General features: G+C 44.2%; 2 protein-coding genes across 3 annotated transcripts in view; one reads left to right on the top strand and one right to left on the bottom strand.

Annotated features, from left to right (window-relative positions):
* The window catches only part of LOC135195036 (uncharacterized), a 116,245-nt gene extending 110,605 nt beyond the window's left edge, over nucleotides 1-5,640 (top strand). The window contains exons 5-10 of one of the 2 annotated variants that reach the window (XM_064221357.1): nucleotides 1,992-2,100; nucleotides 2,438-2,535; nucleotides 2,805-2,918; nucleotides 3,214-3,334; nucleotides 4,702-4,857; nucleotides 5,315-5,640. In XM_064221357.1, the coding sequence (XP_064077427.1) occupies nucleotides 1,992-2,100; nucleotides 2,438-2,535; nucleotides 2,805-2,918; nucleotides 3,214-3,334; nucleotides 4,702-4,748 (489 nt within the window). In that variant the 3' untranslated portion in view covers nucleotides 4,749-4,857; nucleotides 5,315-5,640. Of the gene's footprint in view, nucleotides 1-1,991; nucleotides 2,101-2,437; nucleotides 2,536-2,804; nucleotides 2,919-3,213; nucleotides 3,335-4,698; nucleotides 4,858-5,314 lie in introns of both variants that reach the window. The other variant, XM_064221356.1, reaches the window with a different exon arrangement.
* LOC135195037 (BLOC-1-related complex subunit 5-like) overlaps nucleotides 1-23,663 on the bottom strand; it is a 579,421-nt gene that overhangs the window by 231,727 nt on the left and 324,031 nt on the right.

Here is a 23,663-nt window from a genome sequence, read left to right on the forward strand (position 1 = left end):
ATCCTATTAATAACAAGATAGATTTTTATATTTCTCACTGCATATATCAAGAATCTTTTAGTCTAACAATCAAAAATATAATACATATTAGAAATTGTGTAATATATAACATTTTAAATACTGTAACACAATACAGAGCAGTATTAAAAATTGTTCAGTGTATAAAACTGGAAATAATTATTATTAAACATCACTGATTATGTAATACTGACAGAATTAGAGTTACGGTAGTTTAGCACATAGTTTTAGAAATAGCTCAGGCTACATTGTTATAACTAAAGTAATGAACCAAGAAATTTAGGCTACTACACATGAAAGGATGGAGTTGGAATGGTTGTGCAACATGACAAAAGACTCAGAGAACATGCAACATATGCAATTCTAACGGTGAAATTGGCAGAACAACCAACAGTTGCACTAAGTAATAGTCAGGGACATAGGGCAACAAGATGGAAAACAGGACACAGATATGGAGCAGAGTTAAAGAAGATGAAGCTACATGCCAAAGAGATCCTGCAAACACCCTTTAGTAAAGCTGTGAGGTGCACTGACACCACAAAGCCCCCAGTGATGGACCTTGACTACTGGATAGTATTTAGTCCACCACATTAGAAACTATTTGTCCTTGTGATACTTTAGCTACAATTTATTCTTATGGTTTACTGTACAGTATTAAAACTAGATCAGGAATTTGAGTTTACATACATGTTTAATATAAGGCACCACATATTACTTGTAACTGATGTTAAAAAAAAAAAAAAAAAGGTCTCTTCCATACTGGATATGATTTAATGATGACTAGATAAAAACCTATCATCATCGAAACACTTAGCAACAGCTTTTCCCTTTATGGGATTAGACGTGATATAAATCAACTTCACTCTCTTCTGTCTTGTGAACTGATTTCCTAAGTGTTCTAAGACTTTCTCTATACCCTTTTGATCTGTATTTCTGGGATTCCCTATAAGTCTTTGCCTTGCTACTTCCTTTGCATTGAGTTTCTGGCTAATTCATCCTCTTCTCTCTCCATTACGTCCCCCCTCTCATATCACAAATTGCATTAATCACTTCATAGCTTATGTGATCTTCCCACCTACTGCTCTCTGTGCATGAATCTCAACAAGCAATAACATTTTCAAAGTTTCTTCCATTTTCCCAGTCACCGGTTATGTTCTCAAGCATGGAGTAGACAAGACTTTAAGTAAGCTTCATAAACCTTTACTCTATCTTTCTATATTTTATGTTTCCCAGTAAATTAGTAATCTCTCTCTATTTTGTCTAGGATTCTGCAACTTATTCATATTTTTTTTACTGTTCTGTCAGTCATGGCGATAAAATTTTGATATCTCTTTTAAGATGTGCTCTTCTATCATAATTTGTACTATGGGTCTCCATTCACATCTTATACCTGTACTTTAGATATGACTTAATTAAAATTTTCCCTACAAAAAATGGTGTAAATCTGTGATTAGCACCATAGATTGCTGAATAATGTCTGTAACATTTTAAGCTTAAATTCTCTGCCCTCTTGTGCAGCTCTATATTTAAAGGCCAGAATTTAACTTTTACAAAACAATCCCAGGCTTACATCCCTACTAACTACATAATGTTACATGTAATTATACCTATTTACAGTAAATGTGTGTGTGAGGAAGGGGGGGGGTTGCTTATGATTCAATTACTTGGAAGCTTACGTAATCAGCAACAGGTCCCATGTTGATTGACCAAGCAAGCTGAAATGCTATGGATATGTTACAATAAAACCCATAGTGTCTAGTCACATAAGTAGTGAAGTCTGCACAATACTTAATAGTAATTTGGCTCTGGTTTGTTACACCCAAGGCAGAGAAGGGCATGATTCTTGGAGAAAACGCCTAACGTAAAGCATGATTTTAGGGAGGAAATACCTATTGTAAAACACATAAGTTTAAATAAAAATTAGACCAAACTTCATCCTTCAAAAGCTAATTCTCTTATCTCTTTCCAACCAGCTGCTGGGTCCACAGCAAGGAAGCTGCCTCCGGGACCGATTGGTTGTATCTGGTCACAACATCAATGCCTTCATCCCAAAAATATGTGGTGAAAACAAAGGCCAACATAGTTAGTTTCTCTGAATATTACTGGTGAAGAGTTGTGAGATTAGTAGTTTCTATAAATCCAAATTAAGACCATAAAACTTGGTATTATTGCTATTAAGCTAAGGTACAGATGACATTATAATACGAATCAATAACTCTGAATGTCAATCTGAATGTCAAAGTCTGAAAAATATGTTTTACATCATTAATATTAACCGCTTAATATTATTATTTTTTTTTTTTTTTATTAATTTCAATCCTGGCGTTGTTGCTATAAATTTAGGAATAATAAAAGTTATTATTAGCATCATGTATACAACACATTAAAAAATAGTTATTAATTCCTTCATTAATTTCAGTGTATATAGATGTTGACACAGTAATTGGTCCAATTGAACTCAACATCAACACTGTAGGAGATGGCTTCACAAGAAACTGGGAGATTCTGGTAACTCAGGTAATACATATGTCTTAAAATGGCCCTAATAACATTTGGAATATCTGATTTTAGACGAATTTCTTTTATAGATAAATAATTTTATAAACTGAATGAACAATTAAAAAACTTAAAAATTACAGCAAGAAAGTTTCTATAGATGTGATCAAGAAATATAATGTTTTCTACAATGATCCATTTAATATTTAAAAGTATTCAATTTTTTAAGTACTGTAAAACGAAATAGTAGTACTCCTATTTTTATATCCTGGAAAACTGTATAATTTCAGATTCCATGTAGCAGTCCTCAAAGGCCCCCCGGAAACTGCCTCCAGTACTACACAGGACCACAAGGCACCTTCTCTTCCTTCAACTACCTACAAGGTGGCCCATCTCAATACTTGGTAAGATCACCAAAGAGTGTAAACTTTACATTTTTATAGTTGTGACATTGCAATATTTTATAAACCATTCCTATCCAATTAAATAGGAATAAGGAAATCCAAGTATCAAAACTACGTACTCCTATCTTCTCCTTGTAAGTACTACAAACTTCCCAAACTCTAGAACCTTCTCCAACTTTAGTCAGTATAAAGAAAATTGAAAGCACAGCACATTAGTGGCACTCTCCTTCCAATCTTTCTAAAATACTACAACTTGCAATAATACTATACTAAAACTTCAACTTGTTCATTTCAGAATAATCTCAACTACGCTGTCTGTCTGCGCAAGGAAGCAGGATTCTGCTCCATTGTATATGAAAACAAAGTGAATGGAGTTAAACAAGACTTCGAAATTGTTAATTTCAGGATTGGGCCTAGTAAGTGACCCTGTGAATTTCTGTGCACACTAAATTAAGACACCAAGAGATATTATTTATTTTCTCACCATACACTAAGCAAATATACTTAAAAAATCATTCTCAATGCAATAATACTTTAGAGAAAACAATCTATAACTATTAATCTGATAACACTTTGAAGAAAATATTATAAATTTTCTTAATTATTCTAACAAGCCAAGTAAAATCCATACTACATACTGTAATAACATTTAAATGATACAGTACCTACTAAGAGATTTAGACCAATGGAACACTGTTTTTGTCAATAATTTGTTATCATAGCATCGGATAAAGGTGAAAGTTGGCAAGTGTATATTCTATAACCATACCTAATTATTTATGGAATTATTATTTTGTACCTAAGTTCAATAGTTCTGGTACTTATCAGAGTAAAAGTGAGTTCCCTAGGCCAGAGCCATCAAAATACGTAGCAGGTAAGGGTTTTGAACGCAATAGTGACGTAAACCTATGACGTCATGAAGCTCCAACCACTGAGGAGAAGTTTACATATAGGGAAAACATCTCTTCATTGTGGCTCTGCCCACTTGCCAATAACGTATTCATTAATTAATATTAGTTTCCATCCTACGCTGCAGCGATATCAGTAATGACGAGCAGGATTTGTCATAGTCCCCTTGACTGCATTATTATTATTACTATGTATTACTATTATTATAGTGTCATGGCCTCTGAAATGCAAAGTAGGTTGTGTAAACATATCCATTCACCTCTTACTGTTAGTGACTTACTGCATACCTGGTAGATGGGCAGACCCTCATGACATCATATTATGTTTACATCACAAATGGTTTTAGAATCCTTTTCGGTGATTTTCTCAATTCTGGCATTGGCAACTTTACTTTATACCCTATAAATATCAAAACTATCAAACTTAGGTACTAAATAATACATGCAAAACTTAGGTAGGGTTATAAAATATACACTTGCCAACTTCAACCTTTATCCAATGCGTTGATACAAAGTTATTGACGAAAAACAGCTTTCCGTCTGCTCTGAATTCCTTAGAATGTTTCAAATTACAGTACCTCAGTTTCTTAATTACCATGATATATAATAAATCAATTACAACAACAATATCTGGGTCAGGAAAGAGCCAGGCTGCCATACATCATAGCACATAGATTATTAGACTGGAAATGAGAAGAGAAGCATGAAAGTCAGTAACCCTAAGGTCTACTGAGGGGTGGGAGTAGAGGCATGCATTTCCCCAATACTAAAGCCACATAAGAATTAAGGAATACTAAAGTTATGGTGCACACTGAAATTTAAACATCTGAAACTACACATCAACTTTGGGATTTCTTCCCATGACTCTCCAGCAGGTTTAGCGACTTCAGTGGTGCCTGTAGGAGAAGCGGCGTTGGTCTAATACCAGTGCCCTGATGATTACCTGGTAATGGCAGGGACCAGACTTTGTGGAGATCGTCTCAATGATGGATCCACAAATCCACAACCAACAAACAGTGCCCCAGTTACAGGTAATTTGAAAAAAATTGTATAAAAGTATTACAGAAATAACAAACCAGGTAAATTATATTCCCAGTAATAAGTCTTTTAGCACAGCATTTTAAAAATAATGACTGATCACAATGAAACTTACTGAAGAATCTAAGGTACCTTTCACAAGTTTCACTACTGTAAGTACGTATATAAAACCAAGTACGTAGTGCAACCAATTAGGTCACAGCAAAGATGAAAGTTTTTCAACTACTTGCCTTTATTCTCAACAAATACATAAAATGAAGGCACATATCCTTAACAAAGAAAGTTCTTTTCTCTCCATATCACATTTTTCCACATCCAAATTCATGATCACCAACAAAGTTTCACCAAATTAGCTTGTATAAGAATATTAAACATATAAATAATTGCTATATGAACAATTTATAACTATTATGTGAACCAATTAATAGCTATTATTTTATATCTCAACAGATTCTACCAACGGTCCATTCACTGTACAGTTCATCACCAATACTGAGAGCGTAGGACAAGGTTTCAGACTACATTATCAGCAGTATCCATGCTAATCAAACCACTGTAAATATTACAGTAAGCCTAAATGTGATAAACCTAGTGATACTTGAAGATATTTATAAGCTACTTCAGTAACCTGTTTATGTCCCATTTCACAGCAGTACAAAGATTGGTTTAATTTCTTAGACGTATAATAAATAGTTATGCCAGTAAAGTTTAGCCATATGGATTAAGTCCACTGTATCATACATGTTCATTACTTTTAAATACAGTTTGGGTAGATCCTATATAGTTTCTTTTATCCTGAATAACACTGCTTTGAACTAATTATATTCTTAGCATCATCTCAACTAAACCAATGATAAAAAGGGATTTTGACGTAGGAAAAAACTATTTCTGGGCGAGGAAGCCGTGTCGCCCAGTGAAATATGTCTCCTTTAGCACTATTTCTAGTAAAATATTGCTATAATACCAGAGAACTGCTAAATTGGACATGCAGAAGAGACATATTTCACGGAGCGACACGGCCAAGCCCAGAAATTAAGAAGTGAACAGAGCCTGGCTTGCCCATTGGACAACGTGGAACCATGAGGAAAAGCAGGAGAACATTTGCTTAACTTTTACAAGGCTACCAAAATGTATCTTGAAATGTAAATTGACTTGTAAAATATTCAGACTACTGTACAAAAAATACAATACTATTTACAAAAATTTCTGAAAGCAACAAAAAATTTAATCAAAACTTGACTGACACTGAAAATTCAAGAAATGACAAAGTACATATGCTTATTACAGAATTAAATAGCTTGTTTCTACTTTAATGGCAGCTTGAAATTTTGCAAATTCGTGGTAGTGCTCTTTTGTTTTGGGTGTAGGTAACTTTCCCTGCCCACTTTCTTTCGGGGATGAATAGGTACAACAGGGCTAAGGCTCAATTCATTTATGGCCTATGTCCAAAAGCAGGGAGGCAGGACGGTTTCCATTATGTAATTGACTGGGCAAGTCTATATAAAAATTCATTTTATAAATGAACGGGGCTAGGGTTTGGAAGTAAAAGAACATAATGTGCTTCCTTGGGAAAAAACCCAATAAAACCAATCTTTTATCATCGGTATGTAGTTCACAAAATCCTTTTAGCTGTCACCAAAGCCATAAAATTAAGTCTTTCTTGTTAGGTCTCTTAAGGAACAGAGTCTAAGGGTTCAAACAGAGGGCCCTAAAGCATCTAAGCCCAACCCAATCAAGGTTCCAGGAGACTGTAGTTGATTCCTTCTGTTTCAATGTATCGAAAGACTTGACCAAGTCTGAAATATATCTATTTGTGGCAGCAAGTCTAACCCTCTATGTCTAAAAACTGAGAATAACATCACCCTGTAGTACCCTTATTATGGTTGAGGTAGCTAAATTCTTTGATGACCTCAGAAAAATGAAAAAGTTTGCGATATTTGCTAAAAGTAATGAGTTGCGAAGACTGACTAGTATTTCCAATAAGTAGACTGTAAGATGGACGAGAAGGAAATATTCTGCCTGAAAGCAAGAGGAGTAGCAACAACTCAGACTTCATGTGCTTTCACCTTAAAAGTAGGCAGGTTGTCCTCTTAGGTCTGAGTGTGCGCCTTGGAAATAAAGTCTCTCAAAAGATAAGACAGAGCATTCTTCGACATTGGATGTGAAGGGTTTCCAACCGAGCACCAGTGATGACTATAAGGCCCTCTAATCTTTTCGGTCCTTTGTAGGGAATTTCTTCCTCTGGTCCAAGGATGTCCAAATTTTTAATGGAAAATGAGTGGGCCAGGCCTTGGAAGGGTCCTCATTCTTGGCAAAGAACCCAAGAGAGATTGAACAGGCTGCATCTCCTTGCACGAAACCAGCTCTCCTCAATAGCCTGAAGCTTGCTGACACACTTGGCCATGGCCAACGCAACCAGGAAGAGAGTCTTCCTAGTAAGAGCCCTTACAGAGATGGGGTGGAGAGGTTTGAAAGCGGGGCCTATAAGCCACTTTAAAACTTCACACGTTGAGATTCCAAGATATACCAAAGGATTTGATGAGGTTGTTGGGGTCTGGTTAAAGGAAAGGTTTACCCCTCTGTGTTTGAAAAAAGAACTCTCAACATTGCCCTATACCCCTTGATGGTAGAGGATGATAATTTCCTGGAGGACCTCAGGTAGAGCAGGAAATCAGCAATTTGACTTATTGACATTTCAGGAGGCGAGATGTTATGTCGACTGCACCATCTCCAGAAGACTGTCCACTTGGATTGATAGACGTTGCTAGAAGACTTGACATCTACATCTAACAATAGCCTCCACCTCCACAGTTCCTTTAAAAAATCCCTTCAATCTGACCCTCTGACCAGACTCTGGACAGTCTGAATCTTGTCAGTGATTAGTATATATCAGTTTAGTTTGTTATTTTATTTCTATTTTCTGTATTGGTGAAATGTGGGTGTTATTCCATGCATGAGAAACATGTGTTTGATTTTAGAAAATGTCTTGATGTATTTGTGTTGCGACGTCATAGAAGATAAGATGGCAGCGGCATGGGTAGGAAAAGTAAACAATAACAGAGCGTGCAAAAGAGGACGCAAGGACCTGGTGTTTGCTATGGTGCTCTCTGTCTTATAGGAATTTGAGGGTTGTAAGTCATGTTGTGGTGGTGTTCAAAGTTTTAAGGTGGATTATACTGGGACTGACAAATGTTAACAGGTGGGTAGATTGCACAATTGTTGCATACAGGAAAAATTAAGCTAAGAAAATATTCAAACTGGTAACAGCATGGTTGATTAAAGATGGTCCGATCATATAGTGAACAAAGGGAGATAAGATGGAGAAGGGATTGTCCGAAATTTAGCGGGATACAGGACGAGTATAAAGGATGGAGAGGACTGAACTTAAAAGGGAAAGCCTTAGAAGTCAAGGAAGGAATAGATAAGAGATGAACTTAAGGGTACAGAATGTTCAAAATAATCCTATCCAAACTAGATGAAGTATAATCCTATCAAACTAGATGAAGTTTATCTAAAAGATATGCAAATGGAGAATTAAAGTAAAATGAAAAACTACTTTAAAATAGGAAGAGAAGCTAGTGAAAAGATGAGATATTTTTTTAATTAAGTATGAAATGGCAGAATCAGAGTGCAACAGAGTGATGGGGAAAAGCATGCTTGAAGAAGAAGCTAAAGTCCGTATTTCTAAACTACCATCTTCCGCTTCGATGAAGAGGCTCCTCATGAAATGTCTTCTTCAAACAGTATTTTAAAAACATCGACGAAGCTCTTCTAGGAAGAGCAGTTGTTCAGTACGGTTGATATGCTGGTAAGAGGTAAACAAACAGACCACCAGTGCTTCCACTTTAGGGTAAATACACTACCTTAAATTAGGGTGATCAGACCTCGTCACTTTTAAAACTACACCTTTCCCCTATTCGATGAAGAGCATGCTTGAGAATTTTCCCTCGTAAAGCAGTATTTTAAAAACATCGGCGAATTACTTTCATGAAGAGCAACTCTGCAGGAGGGTTGGTATGCTGGAAGTGATACACAAACATCTCTTTGGATCAGCAGACAGCTGTTCTACTTCTGTCCGACTTTATACCTATATGTATATATAAACTTTATCACTACACAATTGTTTTGTACATTAATAATAATTACTACTACAGCAGAATCCAGCTGGCTTTACAGCTAAGCCCGACTACTGATTATGTCACTACCATTCCTAGAAACTGATTGGTTGCAAATATTTTGAAAAGTTTGTGAATCTGTGGTTCTTTTCATCTGCAATTTATTTTGCAATGGTTTGTTTTGCCGAAGTAAATACATTGTGCTGATTACAATATAATCCAAGAGGGGTGAAAGACGATTCTGTTACTGCTGTGAAGTTCATAAACAACCAAAAAAAGAACAGACCAGCCAAGGAGCTTGGGAACGTGAGGTCTTTTAAGTACAAAGAACAAGTCCCGTTATTTTACAAGAATGTAAATAAGACCTATATGCATTGAAGTACTGAAAAAATGGACTGCTAAAATATCTTGCATGTGTTATACGTTCCAATACTTTCTTTAGCTCTGTGGTTCTCTTTTAATTTTACAAACACATAGGAAGAGGTTATCAAGAGATGGTCAAGACTTTCTTTTCATTTCCAATAATTTTCACATTTCGATCACCTTCACCTTCGCCACGAAGAGGTGCTTCACGGCACAATAAAGGGATTTTGACGTAGGAAAAATCTATTTCTGGGCGAGGAAGCCATGTCGCCTAGTGAATGTGTCTGCTTTAATTAGCACTATTTCTAGTAAAATATTGCTATATAATACCAGAGAACTGCTAAATTAGACATGTCAGAAGCCTCTGACTCGCTCACCTATATAAAAGGTGTCGGTATAAAACTGGGGCGAGTGTTTAACACTACCACAGCAACCCCTCCAATTAGCCTTTTCCTCATCAAAAGACCCTAATACGGGGGTGGGAGCCACGACCCATTCCAATTTAGCAGTTCTCTGGTATTATAGCAATATTTTACTAGAAATAGTGCTAAAGCAGACACCATTTCACGGGAGCGACACGGCTGAGCCCAGAAATACCATTTAGTGGCAAAGAGCTTCTTCATCAAAGGTGGTAGTTTAAAAATACAGCCTTAAGGGTTTTCATGTACGTATTTGTACAAGCAAATCACACAGAAAATAAAAAACAAATGGTATCAGCAGCTTGTAGTCAAGGAAAGTTGTAATATAAACAGTGTCAAAGGTAATGAATAGAATATTTGGGGACTACGGAATAAAGAGGAACGGAAATGGTGGGGGTAAGGCGGCAATACCAATTCTGGGAGTGAGGGAAAACGGGGAAAATGGAACTAAGGTAGGGGGGACGAAATCCTATATATAAAGAGGGGAAAGTAACATTATGTGCAATATGCAAATCGGAATGGCATTGGGCTAGGGATTGTCCCAGAATTTCTCAAAATAGGAAGAAAACAGAAACCGATACAAAAAAAAAGAAAAATAAGCTAAAAACAGAAACTGGACCAGAAGAAGTAGTTTATAGTAGAAGTTAGTAAAAATAGAGGAAGAGTTTTGGTAAGAGGTTGATGCAGTTTTAGACAGGATGTAAATTGACAGTTTGTTGGGAATTGTAACTAGCATGCAATGTTGTGGGTTTGAGTCAGGAAGAGTTGAGGAGAATGAAGGATACTGGGACATTTTGGCGAGTCAAAAGGAGTAATGGAAATACCAGTGATATTGAAAAACAAAAACTTTTATTTAAAGACAGAAATTTTGCAGGGTGATGTACTGTGGCTAATAGGTAAGAAAACCATGAGTAAAATAGTTATGACCTAAATTTGAAATACAAGTGTTATAATAGAATATTAGGGAAATGAAGGTAAAGTTAAGAGAAGACAAACAGGGCACTTCACCAATAATGAGGAGGAAGGTAGAAGAAGAATTATTACTGGAGGGTTGGAAGGGAAAGAGTCTGAGGGAAATTGACGGTGCAATGATGAAGTTACATTACAGTTTTGTCACAGAAGTGGAGATAAAGTATGGAAGCTAACACAGGAAGCACAGTGGAGTGATCGTTTTGAGAAAGACTATCACCAGAAACAGAAACGATACTAACACAGATGAATAGCATATTGTGAAAGATAGATCCATGGACTATAGTCTTGCAGGAAAAAGATCAAGCATATCTTGGGCTGATTCGTACAATATACAAGAACCACAGTCAGGTGACAAGGGATGGGTTTCCTTAAGGGATTATAGTCATGTAGAAAAAATTGAAGATGAAGAGGAGGTATTGCTAGGATTTAAAAATAAAAGAGTAATTGAAGCTAAAGAAAAAGAACTATAAAGTTGAAGAGAAAATATGTATATGAGGAGGTAAATGATGTCAGACAAAAAGCTATATCTACAAGATGGGTAGTAACTGTAAAGGTAAACGGTGGTGGTGGTGAGAGGGGAAAGATATGTAAAGCACAATTGGTAGCTAGAGGTTTTGTTTTTGAAGAAAGATGGCTGAATGAGAAAAAAGACACTCCTACATGCAATGCTTAAATTTTACAATTTTGTTTGACAATAATAAAACTGAAAGATTGGAACTGTTACATACATTAGATGCAAAAACTGCATATTTACAAGGTGACGAAATAAAAAGAAATATACAGGCAGTCCCTGGGTTACGACGGGTTCGGCTTACGACATTCCAAGGTTAAGGCGCTTTTCAATTATATTCATCAGAATATTTCCAGGGTTTACGCATGTTTCCAGGATTACGACGCCTACAACGCTCATCTGGCAGAAGAAATATGACACCAGAAATGCAACATAATCAATATTTGAAGGTTTTTTTTATGCAAAATGCAATAAGAATGCAGTTTACATAGTTTTCAATGCACCCAAAGCATTAAAAGTAAGGTTTTCTTAGGATTTTTGGTGATGTTCCGGCATATGACGATTTTCGGGTTACAACGCGTCTCAAGAACGGAACCCCCGTCGTAAACCGGGGACTGCCTGTACGTATATTTAAGGCCACCTAGGGAAGGGTTGGAGTGGATTATGGAAATTAAAGAAAACTGTTTATCGGCTCAAGGACACAGCAAAAGCATGGTATTGTAAGGTGGTAAAAGTAGTGGAGGAGCTTAAAGGTGAGAGAAGTAAACTAGAACCTAATACGTATATTCTTTTGGACAAAGGACAATGAATTGACTGGTATTTTGTGTAACATGCAGATGATTTTTGCTACAGAGGAACTGAAGGATTTTTAAAGAAAACCATTGTGAAATTGAAAGAGAAATTGCAAGTAGGACAACAAGAAAGTAAAATGATATATATAGGAGTAATAGTAGAGCAGAAGGAAAATAGATTTTGTCTTAATCAGTGGCAGTATATAAATTCTATAAGAGAATCAGAAGCTAGAAGATTTACAGGTAATAGAGCGTCAGGACAAAAGGAGTTAACAGAGTACGTATAGATCAGTGGTAGGACAGCTGAATTAGGTATTGCTGCATATCTTGCCAGAAATATCAGAAACATCATAAGATGTTAGTGAATTAATTAAAGTTAAAAGAAAGAATTACTCAAGAAGATGAAGACGCTTATCAAAATTGTGAAAAAAACTAAGAACACAATGGGAGAAGTTGCAATAAGTGAGTTGAAAGAAGAAAAGATTTATTGGGAAGCCTATGCAGATGCTTCATTTGGGAATATAGAGGATGGCCATACTCACTTTGGTTATGCTATACCCTTGACGGATGGCAAGAGAAGAAGTCCCGTAAGTTTTCCTCAGTCCTCAAATGCACTTCTCTTTCGACGGGGAATGGAGAAGCCAGTCATCCAAACAAAGGGAGATGTTGATCCTGAGAAAGGGGCTCCAGCCCCTAGATGGCTTGGGGACCATAAAGAGGTGGTTGCACACCTCTCTGAATAGAGATTGTTGACTTCTACAGCCCTTTTGAGGAGGAGGGAGTCGACTTCCTGTGAAATAGCCGAAAACTTCTCCGAGCCTTCCAAGTAAATAGTCAAGGCGATGGGGGACTTGACTAGTGGAGGTTTCTACCTAAAAGAATAGCCCTCTGTCAGGATTTGAATGATCCAATTCTCTGCCATTGGCTTCACTTCTCCTAAAAAAGAATTCTGGCCCCAACTGGAGCACAAAGGACTGAATCTTCATTTTTTAGTAACAGGCTTGAAGGTCGTTTTCTTGATGGACTTCGATGAGAAGTATAGCTTAGTCCAGGGTCTTGTCTGGGGCTTCTGCTTGCCTCCCTGAAAATGCTGTAACTGGAGGAAACAGACTGAAACAGTCCTCTATCTTTTTAGCGAGGGCTGCAATGGTCCAGTCAAAGAAACTATGTAAACACCTCAAACACCTTAAAAATGTTGTTAACAAGGTGGTCTAGTTCATGAGACAAAAATATTTTTGTGGATGTAAAGCGTGGTGATGAATCAATAAGTCCCAAAGAAGGAGCTTCTCCAGTAGAGTAGGAGAGGCAATCTCGTACATATCAGTCTAGAGGCGTGGGCCAACAATTCCGCGCAGGACAATTCAGCACCGACAATTCTGCGCCGACAATTCAGCACATGACGATTCAGCACAAGGACTATTTCAGCGCAGACACAATGGCGAAATAAAGCTAAAGCATGAAAAGTTGAGAAAACAATGATCAAATTAGTTTTTATTTGTAAATTATTTTTGAAATTCAAAAAATGAAATATGATATTTAAGGAAATAAGATATTGAAAATTATACTATGTAATTTATTTCTGATTTGGCAACAGAAAACAAAACTACTTGCAGTTAGTTAAAAATATTGGTAAGAATCTAAGATTGTTTACACTTTTCAACCATCGAACAATTGACGGTTGTTATTCATGCTATAACAACAAGCCAATAATAATTACTGGCATTTCTTCTAAACTCGGACTGGATGTATTTCCTTTTCTGGAGCGTAGTTTTTACAAACATTCGCTGAGCTAAAAAACAAAAACAAAACAAAAAAATCACCATGTAGCGGATTTTATCCGAGAAAGGTCCGTGATCACATTCTATTAAATGGATTTTGCCATTGTTCAGATAGAAAATTTCGTAATGAAAAGGAGTCTTGGAGTGTACACCAAGACACATGCAGAGGTCGAATTCATGTTAATGGAAGTTCATGGGATAAGTTATGACGCATACTCATGTGGAATTTTTTGAAAACTGGGGCAAAACATCACAGAGAAAAGGATACTGAGTATCAGAGCTGGACATGACGATTCCAGAAAAAAAAAATTATCAGAAAACAGCTAAGGCAATAAAACCGCCAGTTATTAAATATGGGAATCGAGCAAACAAATTGGAATACTTACCAAAATATAAGTTACCTCATGAATTGCAGAAATAAATTAGTATGAATAATTTTGTACAGAATATTTTATAGCATGTCATTTCAATAAATATTTTTGTCTACTTATTAAAATTCAATAGGTTACAAATAAAAAAAAAAAATTAATTTGATGACTGTTTTCTCCATTTCCATATTTTATTTTATTTCGCAAAATGTCTTTGGTTTGCTGAATAGTCCTTGCCTGAATCGTCATGCGCAGAATTGTCTCTAAGATGACAATTGTCGAAAATTGCATTTTTCTAACTATACAAACCTGAGGTCCTTTAACAATAGGAAGTAGCTAGCGGCAGCTGGAACGGTCGTAAGCTTCGAACAAGGGGAGAACGGTAGTTAACTGCTTGTCCGATCGTCGCGCGCCGCGCGACTGGGAGGTAAACAAATCACTTTTGCTTTTGGGCCCATGCAAAATACGCAGAGTGAGGGGTGGCATGAGGAGGGACTATATGTAAAGGACCTCGGTTGTATAGTTAGGAAAAATGCAATTTTTCGACAAATTGTCATTTGTTCCGATACGTAATACAAAACCCTCGGTCCTTTTAACAATAGGAAGACTCACTTCTTGGTGGGAGGCGGAATCTGAGTCTTTTGATGAACAGACTGGTGTTCGTCCATCCCTGGAATGCCTCCCTGGTCGTAAGAGCGAGGGAGGGATCCAAGCTCTGTCCGATTGATCGGGGTTTGCACCGCAGGATCAATGGTCAGACCTCTGGGCCGAGTACTAAGAGAGAGGCAAGCGTATCTCTTTGTACCAGCATTGTAAGAACTTTTTCCTTACATGAGCAAATGTAAAGTAATGGGTTTGTCTCATGGTAGGCATCCACTTTCTCCCCCTTGTTGGAAAAAGTGGTGGATATACACTCCTATCTCTAGTTAAAGAGATAGGATGGAGCTCTGTTGAATAGCTTACCTGCATCTGACTCCCTTCCAGCAAGGTAACGACCGTATCCCTCTGCCCACAGGTAGAGGTAGAGAAAGATGGTGAAGAGAAGCCAGTCACTCTCTCATTCGCACATTCATTCTCCCAGTCATACCAGGAATCGATGCTGTTCTGCCTGCTCGGGTGCTGGGTAAGCTTACACAACGTGTTGAGCAGCCACCACAGGTCCCAAGGAAAAAGTATCCAAGGACTTGTGGGCAATATCCCGAAGGTAGAAGGACGTGAAGGTGGTCTGGTTGGCCCAGACACCTGCCTTCAGGACCCTGCGCCACGGAGAAGTTCTTACGGAACGCTAAGGAGGGTCCGATACCTCTGACTTCGTGGGCTCTCGGTCGGAGCGTACGGATGTCGTCGCTACCATCAGCCTCGTACGCTCTCCTGATCACCTCACGCAGCCAGAAAGAAAGCGTGTTCTTGGAGACTTCTTTCTTGGTAACCCAGTGCTAACGAAGAGGCGTCGACACTCAGGCCTGAGATGTCGAGGTTCTCTTCAGATAGCACCGTAGCGCCCTCACAGGACAAAGCAGCATCTCATCCGCATCGTTATCGGTGAAGTCCAGAAGGGAGGGGATCGTGAAAGACTCGAACCTGTCGTCAGGGATCGACGGATTCTGAGTCTTAGCTACGAAGTTCGGGACGAAATCGAGCGTCACAGATCCCCAGCCTCTGGTATGTTTAACATCATAAGAAAGGCCATGTAGTTCCCCTACTCTCTTCGCCGATGCCAGGGCCAGCAAGAAGAGGGGTCTTGAGAGTCAGATCCCTGTCTGACGACTCTCGGAGTGGCTCGAAGGGTCTTCGAGTCAAACTCCTAAGTACGAGAGTCACATCCCACGCAGGGGGCCTGAGTTCCCTGGGGTGGGTGGGCAAGACCTTTCGAAGCTCCTCATTAGCAAGGAGATCTCGAACGAATTCGAGATGTCCAGTCCCCTCAGTTTTAGGACGAGAGCCAGGGCGGCTCTATATCCCTTAACTGTGGGTACTGAGAGGAGCTTCTCTCGGCGAAGGAACACGAGGGAAATCCGCTACCTGCTGAAGAGTGGCTCTGAGAGGAGACAGACCCTGTCTACGACACCAACCACAGAAGACGGCCCACTTCCCCTGGTACACAGCTGCAGAGGACTGTCGGACGTGTCCAGCCATCTCTGTTGCTGCGCTACGAGAAAAGCCTCTCGTTCGCAAGAGATGGTGGATAACAGCCAGCCGTGAAGTTGAAGGGACTGGACTGCTTGGTGGTACCGTTCTACGTGTGGCTGGGCTAGAAGGTTGTGCCAGGTGGGTAGCTCTCTCGGTGCGTCCGCAAGAAGAGGCCAGCAGGTCCGGATACCAAACGGCTTGCGGCCGTTTGGGAGCCACCAGGATCATTCTGAGATTGGGAGTGACCAGCGCTCGACTGATCACTTTCCGAATCAGACAGAAGGGAGGAAAGGCGTAAGCGAAGAGGTTGTCCCCAGGGGTGTTGGAGAGCGTCCTCTGCAGCTGCCCATGGGTCCGGCACAGCTGAGAAGAAAACCTGAAGTTTTCTGTGTGCCGGGTGGCGAACAGGTCTACGACCGGTCGCCCCCACAGGTTGAAGAGCCTTTCCGCTACGTCTTGGTGTAGAGACCATTCGGTCCTATCACCTGATCCCGACGGCTGAGCTTGTCTGCTACTACATTCCTCTTGCCTGGAATGTAGCGTGCTGACAGCTCTATCGAGTGAGCCGTGGCCCACTCGTGCACCTGCACCGTCAACTGATGAAGCGGAAGAGACACTAGCCCCCCCTGCCCCCCCTGCTTGTGACATATGCCACTACTGTGGTGTTGTCGCACATCAACACCACTGAGTGTCCACCAAGCGGTCCCACCTGAAAACTCTTGGAGAGCGTAGAACACCGCCTTGAGTTCCAGGACATTGATGTGAAGGTGCTTTTCGTGATGGTCCCCACACACCTGCAGTCAGCAACTCCTCCAGGTGTGCGCCCCACCCATCCCTCGGTCGATGCGTCTGAGAACAGAAGCATCTCCGGGGGGGAGTGCGTATGGGCACTCCTCTTAAGAGGTTCTTGTCGTCGAGGCCACCAGGCTAGGTCCTGCCTCACCTTGTCCGTGATAGCCACGGAAAGTAAGGAGGATCCTTGGCCTGAGACCAACTCTCCCTTAGCCTCCACTGGAGAGACCGCAGGTGAGACGCCCGTGAGGGACTAAACTTCTCGAGTGACGACAGATGGCCGATCACGACTTGCCATTGCTGTGCTGCCTGTTCCTGCCGAGACAGGAACCGGCCGGCTGCCTCCCTGAATTTGCTGATACGCAAGTCTGCGGGAAAGACTTGCCTGCTACCGTGTCTATCAGCATACCCAGGTACTTCATCTTCTGCTTGGGTTCGAGATCGGACTTCTCGTAGTTTATCACGATCCCCAGATCGCGACAAAACTTGAGGAGTCGATCTCTGTCCTGTAGCAACTGCGAGCGGGAGCTCGCCAGGACTAGCCAATCGTCGAGATACCTCAGAAGACGTATCCCGTTCGAATGGGCCCAAGCCGACACCAGAGTGAACACTCGCGTGAACACCGTGTGGGGCGGTTGAGAGACCGAAACAAAGTGCCCTGAATTGGTACACCGTCCCGTCGAAGATGAAGCGGAGGTACTTTCTGGAGGACTGATGGATGGGTATTTGAAAATACGCGTCCTTCAAGTCCACTGAAAGCATGAAATCGTTCCCCTGATCGAGTCGAGCACCGAGCGTGCCGACTCCATCGTGAACCGCGTCGTGCGAACGAAGCGGTTCATGGGGAGAGAGGTCTATCACCGGACGCCAGCCCCCCGATGCCTTCTCCACTAGGAAGAGGCGGCTGTAAAAGCCCGGTGACTGGTCCTCCACGATTTCTACAGCTCGTTTCGCCAGCATGGTCTTGATCTCCTGTCGAAGAGCGTTGTCCTTTGCTGATCCCCGGACATAGGTCTGTAGGTGGACCGGATTGGAGATGAGGGGGGCCGAGACTCGAAGGGTAGTAGATATCCCTCCCGAAGGACGTCTACTATCCAGTTCTCGGCGCCGTAGCGCTGCCAAGTCGCCCAATGGCTCGCTAGGCACCCCCCCACTTCCGGCAGCAGGTGAGGGGGAACGCCGTCCCTAGCGTTTCCCACCTCGTTTCGACTTCTTTCCAGCACCCCCCCCCCCTCGGGGAAAGGAGGGCTGGGAGGAGGGCTGGTTGCGGCCTCCTCTAGCAGAATTTGTTAAACTACAGGAGTCTTCACACGGGGTTTTGGACGGTGCAACCGTCTTCGCCGCCGTGGAAGCGCTAGCCAAGCTCTTTGGTTTGGCCGCAGTCGCTCGAGGTTGCCCAGTAACCTTCGAGACTGCCTGGTGAACTAAGCGGTCACTCTCGTCAGTGCGCCGCCTTTCCACCGCAGCGTCCCACCATCTCTAGGGAAGAGAGCTGGGGAACTCCTAAGAGGTCCATTTCGAAGCCCGAGTTGCCCCGCCTCACGCCCTGCCCCCTTGGTCACTCGGGTAAGGACTGCGTCCCTACGTCGAAGAACCAAGTTGGCCCACAGGTTAGCAGTCTGATGGGCGAGGTAAGAGATTGCTCTTCCTCCAGACTGGCACAGTCTCCTAAAGAAGCGTCGTCTTCGAGAGCAGAGCTCCCAGAAGCCGGCCGCTACTTTGGATATTGTGAGGGACCACAAATCCAACCAGGAAAACTGCCTGGAATGCTGCCATAGCGGTAGATTCCAGGGCAAGTGCCTCCTGCTGCGAGAACCATAGGTTCTCCGACAGGAGCTGCTGCAGGGACACCTGGAGTCAGCCTCGCTAACTCCGGGTTAACCTGTTTCGGCAGTATCGGGTCTTCCGAAGGCACGTAGAATCGCCTCTGCCGCTGTAGAGGAGGGAGGGAAGCAGCTTAGAAAGACCGTCCGGACTTTAGCGAGTCCTCCCGTCCTGAGACGAGATTCTCCACCTGATCCAGGACCGAGTCTGCAAGCTCAGATCGCGGTAACCCCACCATCATTTTGGGTTCCCTCTTGGGACCCCAAAATGATTCGAGCCGGGACGTGGGCTCTGACGGTGGTAGCGGCGATCCTTCCGCGAGGTCATTATGCAGACGCATCAGCTTAATGACCTCCGCAAAGTTCCTCTGTATCTCGGGAGTTACAGCGTCTTGTGGAGTAGGACCGTCCAGTCCCTCCAGCAAGAGCATATCCCGCGATACCCCCTCCTTCAGAAGGAGGAACAGCGACAGACCCCTGACGGTCGCCTCCAACTACTTGCGCTGACGTTTCTGGTCGGTCGGTCCTAAAACCGTGCCTGAGCCGTACGGCGTCATAGCTGGGTCACGAGCGGCGCACCTCTCGTGATCGCTCCTCGGTACCTCGCTCCCCTCCCGTATAGCCCGAGGAGGTTGAAGGTACGGGAGAGGCAGACCTGACGCTCCCCCCTCGCTCGCTGGCAGGACCAGCGTGCGTGGAGGGGCTGCTGCTGATCGTCAACCCGCGGTGACGGTCGAGCAGCAGGCCCTAGCCTTGCCCGCTCGCCTGGGGCGATTGGCTCGGCTGAGAAACGTCGAGACCGATCTCTAGCGTCAGGCGAGCTGCCGCTGGTCACCGTCTCCGCCCGGTCCCATCGGGAGCGGCGGACGGGTGACCTGCTAGGCTCTCTGTCGCGTCGAGACCGGCCAGCGTCCTCTCGGCGCGTCAAGCCGCTGGTACCAGCCGTGGCTGGTACCGGCGGCCGTGGGGACTCCTTCCTCGCCTCAACCCGTGGCCGGTCAGCGACCGTCACGTCAGCCCGAGCAGCCAGTTTGATCGCTGCGAGAGCGTCCACTGGCCTGGCAGAGTCGTGTGCACGACTCTCGCCAGTCTTCTTGCTCCGCGCCGCTGTCTTGACGGCGAGCGAGCTCGGGCGTCAAAAACTTTGGCTGGACGGTCTTCTTTGGAAAGAGCGTCCACTCGGTGCTTCTCGCGAACGAGAACGCGGCCGAGACGGAACCTGGTGGTTTAGCGGCAGAACCGCTAGCACCATGTGAGGACGCACCAGCCGAGGCTGGTGCACCTCTGGTCCCCGTCGACTTCTTCTTTGCAGAAGAAGCGACGGGCCCCGTTCCCGAAGGAACAGGAGGACCAGCAGAAGAGCTCCCAGCTCGCCTGAGCGCGCCGGGCCCTTAGAGTCCCGAAGGAGTCCTTCTTAGGGGGGGAGGAGGCAACCTTCTTCTTCTTCGGCTGTTAGCCTTAGAAGTCGAAGGGGAAGGAGAGGCAGCAGACGACGAAGAAGACGACGAAGACGACGACGACACCTTCTTCCTCTTCCTCTTCTTCTTCGCCAGGCTCCGCAGGACAGACGTCAGGTCTTCCATCCAGGAGGGAGCCGGGGCAGTTGCCGAAGCAACAGGGCCCGACTGCACCTGTCCGGAAAGACCTGAGACTGTGACAGCACCACCAACAGCAGGAACAACAGGAACAGGTCCGGGAACAGCAGGAACGGCAGGAACATCTGAAATTGAATGAGCAGCAGGCCCCTGATCTGAAAAGGAATGAGCGGCTGGGACGGCAACAGGTACGGCAGGCACGGCAGGTACCACAGGAGAGCCAGGCGTCCTGTCGGCAGCTACCGTCATCCTCGGCACTGGCGGCAGGTCCAGGGGGGGTACTCTTTTGGGCAGCGGAAGTCCGGGGTCGGCAATACAAAGAATCCAGGTGGTGGTGGGCACCGTCCTCTTTGGCACGGCAGGAATGGGTTTTTGGATCGCAGCCGTGGGTGTCACCGACCATGATATGTGGCGTATACACCAGATGCGGTGGCATCTCAATATGCTGGTGTCGAGATTGTGGTTGTTGTAGTGGTCACCGCACCATGAGTGACCACTGCCGACCCCGCCAACCGCTGAATCAACCCTGTATGCTCGGCACTCCCTGCAGTCCCAGCGACTCCCACCACCTGTCCAAGGTCGTCCTTCGCTGATGGCACACCTGCGGAAGCAACAGTCGGGTTAGTTAGAGGGGTTTCCTCACGCCTGGGGGAGACGAACCCCCCAGAGCGGACGGAAGACCCCGAGTACAACTGGACGTCCGGGTAGCGGGCGCCCTCATCCACACTCGACGGATCGAGAGAGGAGAAGGACTTCCGCTACCCCCCCCGCAGGGGAAGGCGCGAAACGTGGGGGCTGGGCCGGGGGGCGGGGGGAGGAAAGAGGACGAAGTGTCCGTTACCAAAGGAGTCACTGGACTTTCCGATGACTTCTTGGGCGGCCTAAGTCTCTCCTGCCCTACGTTACAGCACCCACTGCGCCTCGGACCAATTCACACATGTTACACAGGGCTCGTTGCGGGAGCACTCTCGCCCCCGACAACGAGTACAAACCTCGTGAGGATCTACATCGACAAACGATCTAAATCCCCCACATCTACGCCCCTCCAGCCCGGGACACACTCTACGGGCGACCGGAGGGCGTGGTGATATGACAATTTGTCCAAAATTGCATTTTTCCTAACTATACAAACCTGAGGTCCTTTTACAATAGGAAGGTACTAGCGACAGCTGGATAGGTCGTAAGCTTTCGAACAAGGGGTTCGGTAGTTAACTGCTTGTCCGACAGGCGCGCTAGCGAGCGACTGGGGAGGTAAACAAATCACTTTTGCTTTGGCCCAAGCAAAAACTGCAGAGTGAGGGGTGGCATGAGTGGGGCTATGTGTAAAAGGACCTCAGGTTTGTATAGTTAGGAAAAATGCAATTTTGGACAAATTGTCATTTGTTCCGACACGGCATACAAACCTTCGGTCCTTTACAATAGGAAGACTCACTTCTTGGTGGGAGGAATCTGAGTCTTTTGTGAACAGACTGGTGTTCGCCCAACCTTGGAAGCCTCCCTGGTCGTAAGAGCGAGGGAGGGATCCAAGCCTCTGTCCGATTGATCGGGGTGTGCACCGCAGGATCAATGGTCAGACCTCTGGACCGAGTACTAAGAGAGAGGCAAGCGTATCTCTTCGTACCAGCAATGTAAGAACTTGTTCCTGTACAGGAGACAAATATATGTCATGGGTTTGACTCTTGTAGGCATCCACTTCCCCCCCTGTAGAAGGAAGTGGTGGATATTCTGCTCCTATCCCTAGTGAAAGGGATATGGATGGGGCTCTGTCATATAGCTCACCTGCACTCGTCCCTCATCCAGCGTAGTGACGACCGTGGCCCTCTGCCCACAGGTAGAGGAGGAGGAAAAGATGGGAAGAGGAGCCAGGTCACTCACTCACTCACACATCCATCCACACAGTCACACCAGGACTCGATGCTGTTTTCAGCCTGCGAGGTCTGGGTTAGCTACACAACTTGTTGAGCAGCCACCACGGGTCCCAAGGAAAGGTATCCAAGGACCGTGGGCAATATCCCGAAGGTAGAAGGACGTAAAGGTAGTCTGGTTAGACCAGACCCCTGCCTTCAGGACCTGCGCCACGGAGAAGTTCTTACGAAACGCCAACGAGGGGCCAATACTTCTGACTTCGGGGGGTGAGCTCTCGGACGGGACGTACGGATGTCGTCACTACCATCAGCCTCATACGCCCTCCTGATGACCTCACGCAGCCAGAACGAAAGAGTGTTCTTGGATACTTCTTTCTTGGTTACCCCGGTGCTAACGAAGAGCGTCGACATCAGGCCTGAGGTGTCGAGTTTTTCTTCAGATAGCGCCGTAGCGCCCCTCACAGGACAAAGCAGCATCTCATCCGCATCATTATCGGTGAAGTCCATTAGGGAGGGAATCGTGAAGGACTCGAAACCTGTCGTCAGGGACCGACGGTTTTCCTGAGTCTTCGCAACGAAGTTCGGGACGAAATCGAGCGTCACAGATCCCCATCCCCTGGAGTGTCGTACATCATAGGAAAGACCATGAAGTTCCCCTACTCTCTTCGCCGATGCCAGGGCCAGCAAGAAGAGGGTCTTGAGGGTCAGATCCCTGTCTGACGACTCTCGGAGTGGCTCGAACGGCGTTCGAGGTCAAACTCCTAAGGACGAGTAGTCACATCCCACGCAGGGGGCCTGAGTTCCCTGGGTGGGCAAGACCTTTCGAAGCTCCTCATAAGCAAGGAGATCTCGAACGAGTTCGAGATGTCCAATCCCCTCAGTTTCAGGACGAGAGCCAGGGCGGCTCTGTATCCTTTGACTGTGGGGACTGAGAGGAGCTTCTCTCGGCGAAGAAAAACGAGGAAATCCGCTACCTGCTGAAGAGTGGCTCTGAGAGGAGATAGACCCCGTCTACGACACCACAGAAACGGCCCACTTCCCTGGTACACAGCTGCAGAGGACTGACGGACGTTTCCAGGCCATCTCTGTTGCTGCGCTACGAGAAAAGCCTCTCGTTCGCAAGAGATGGTGGATAACAGCCAGCCGTGAAGTCGTAGGGGACTGGACTGCTCGGTGGTATACCGCTCGACGTGTCTGGGCGAGAAGGTTGTGCCAAGGGGGAATCTCTCTCGGTTCTCCTGCGAGAAGAGCCAGCAGGTCCGGATACCAAATGGCCT

Source organism: Macrobrachium nipponense, chromosome 15 (assembly GCF_015104395.2).
Source record: "Macrobrachium nipponense isolate FS-2020 chromosome 15, ASM1510439v2, whole genome shotgun sequence".
Classification (NCBI taxonomy): domain Eukaryota; kingdom Metazoa; phylum Arthropoda; class Malacostraca; order Decapoda; family Palaemonidae; genus Macrobrachium; species Macrobrachium nipponense.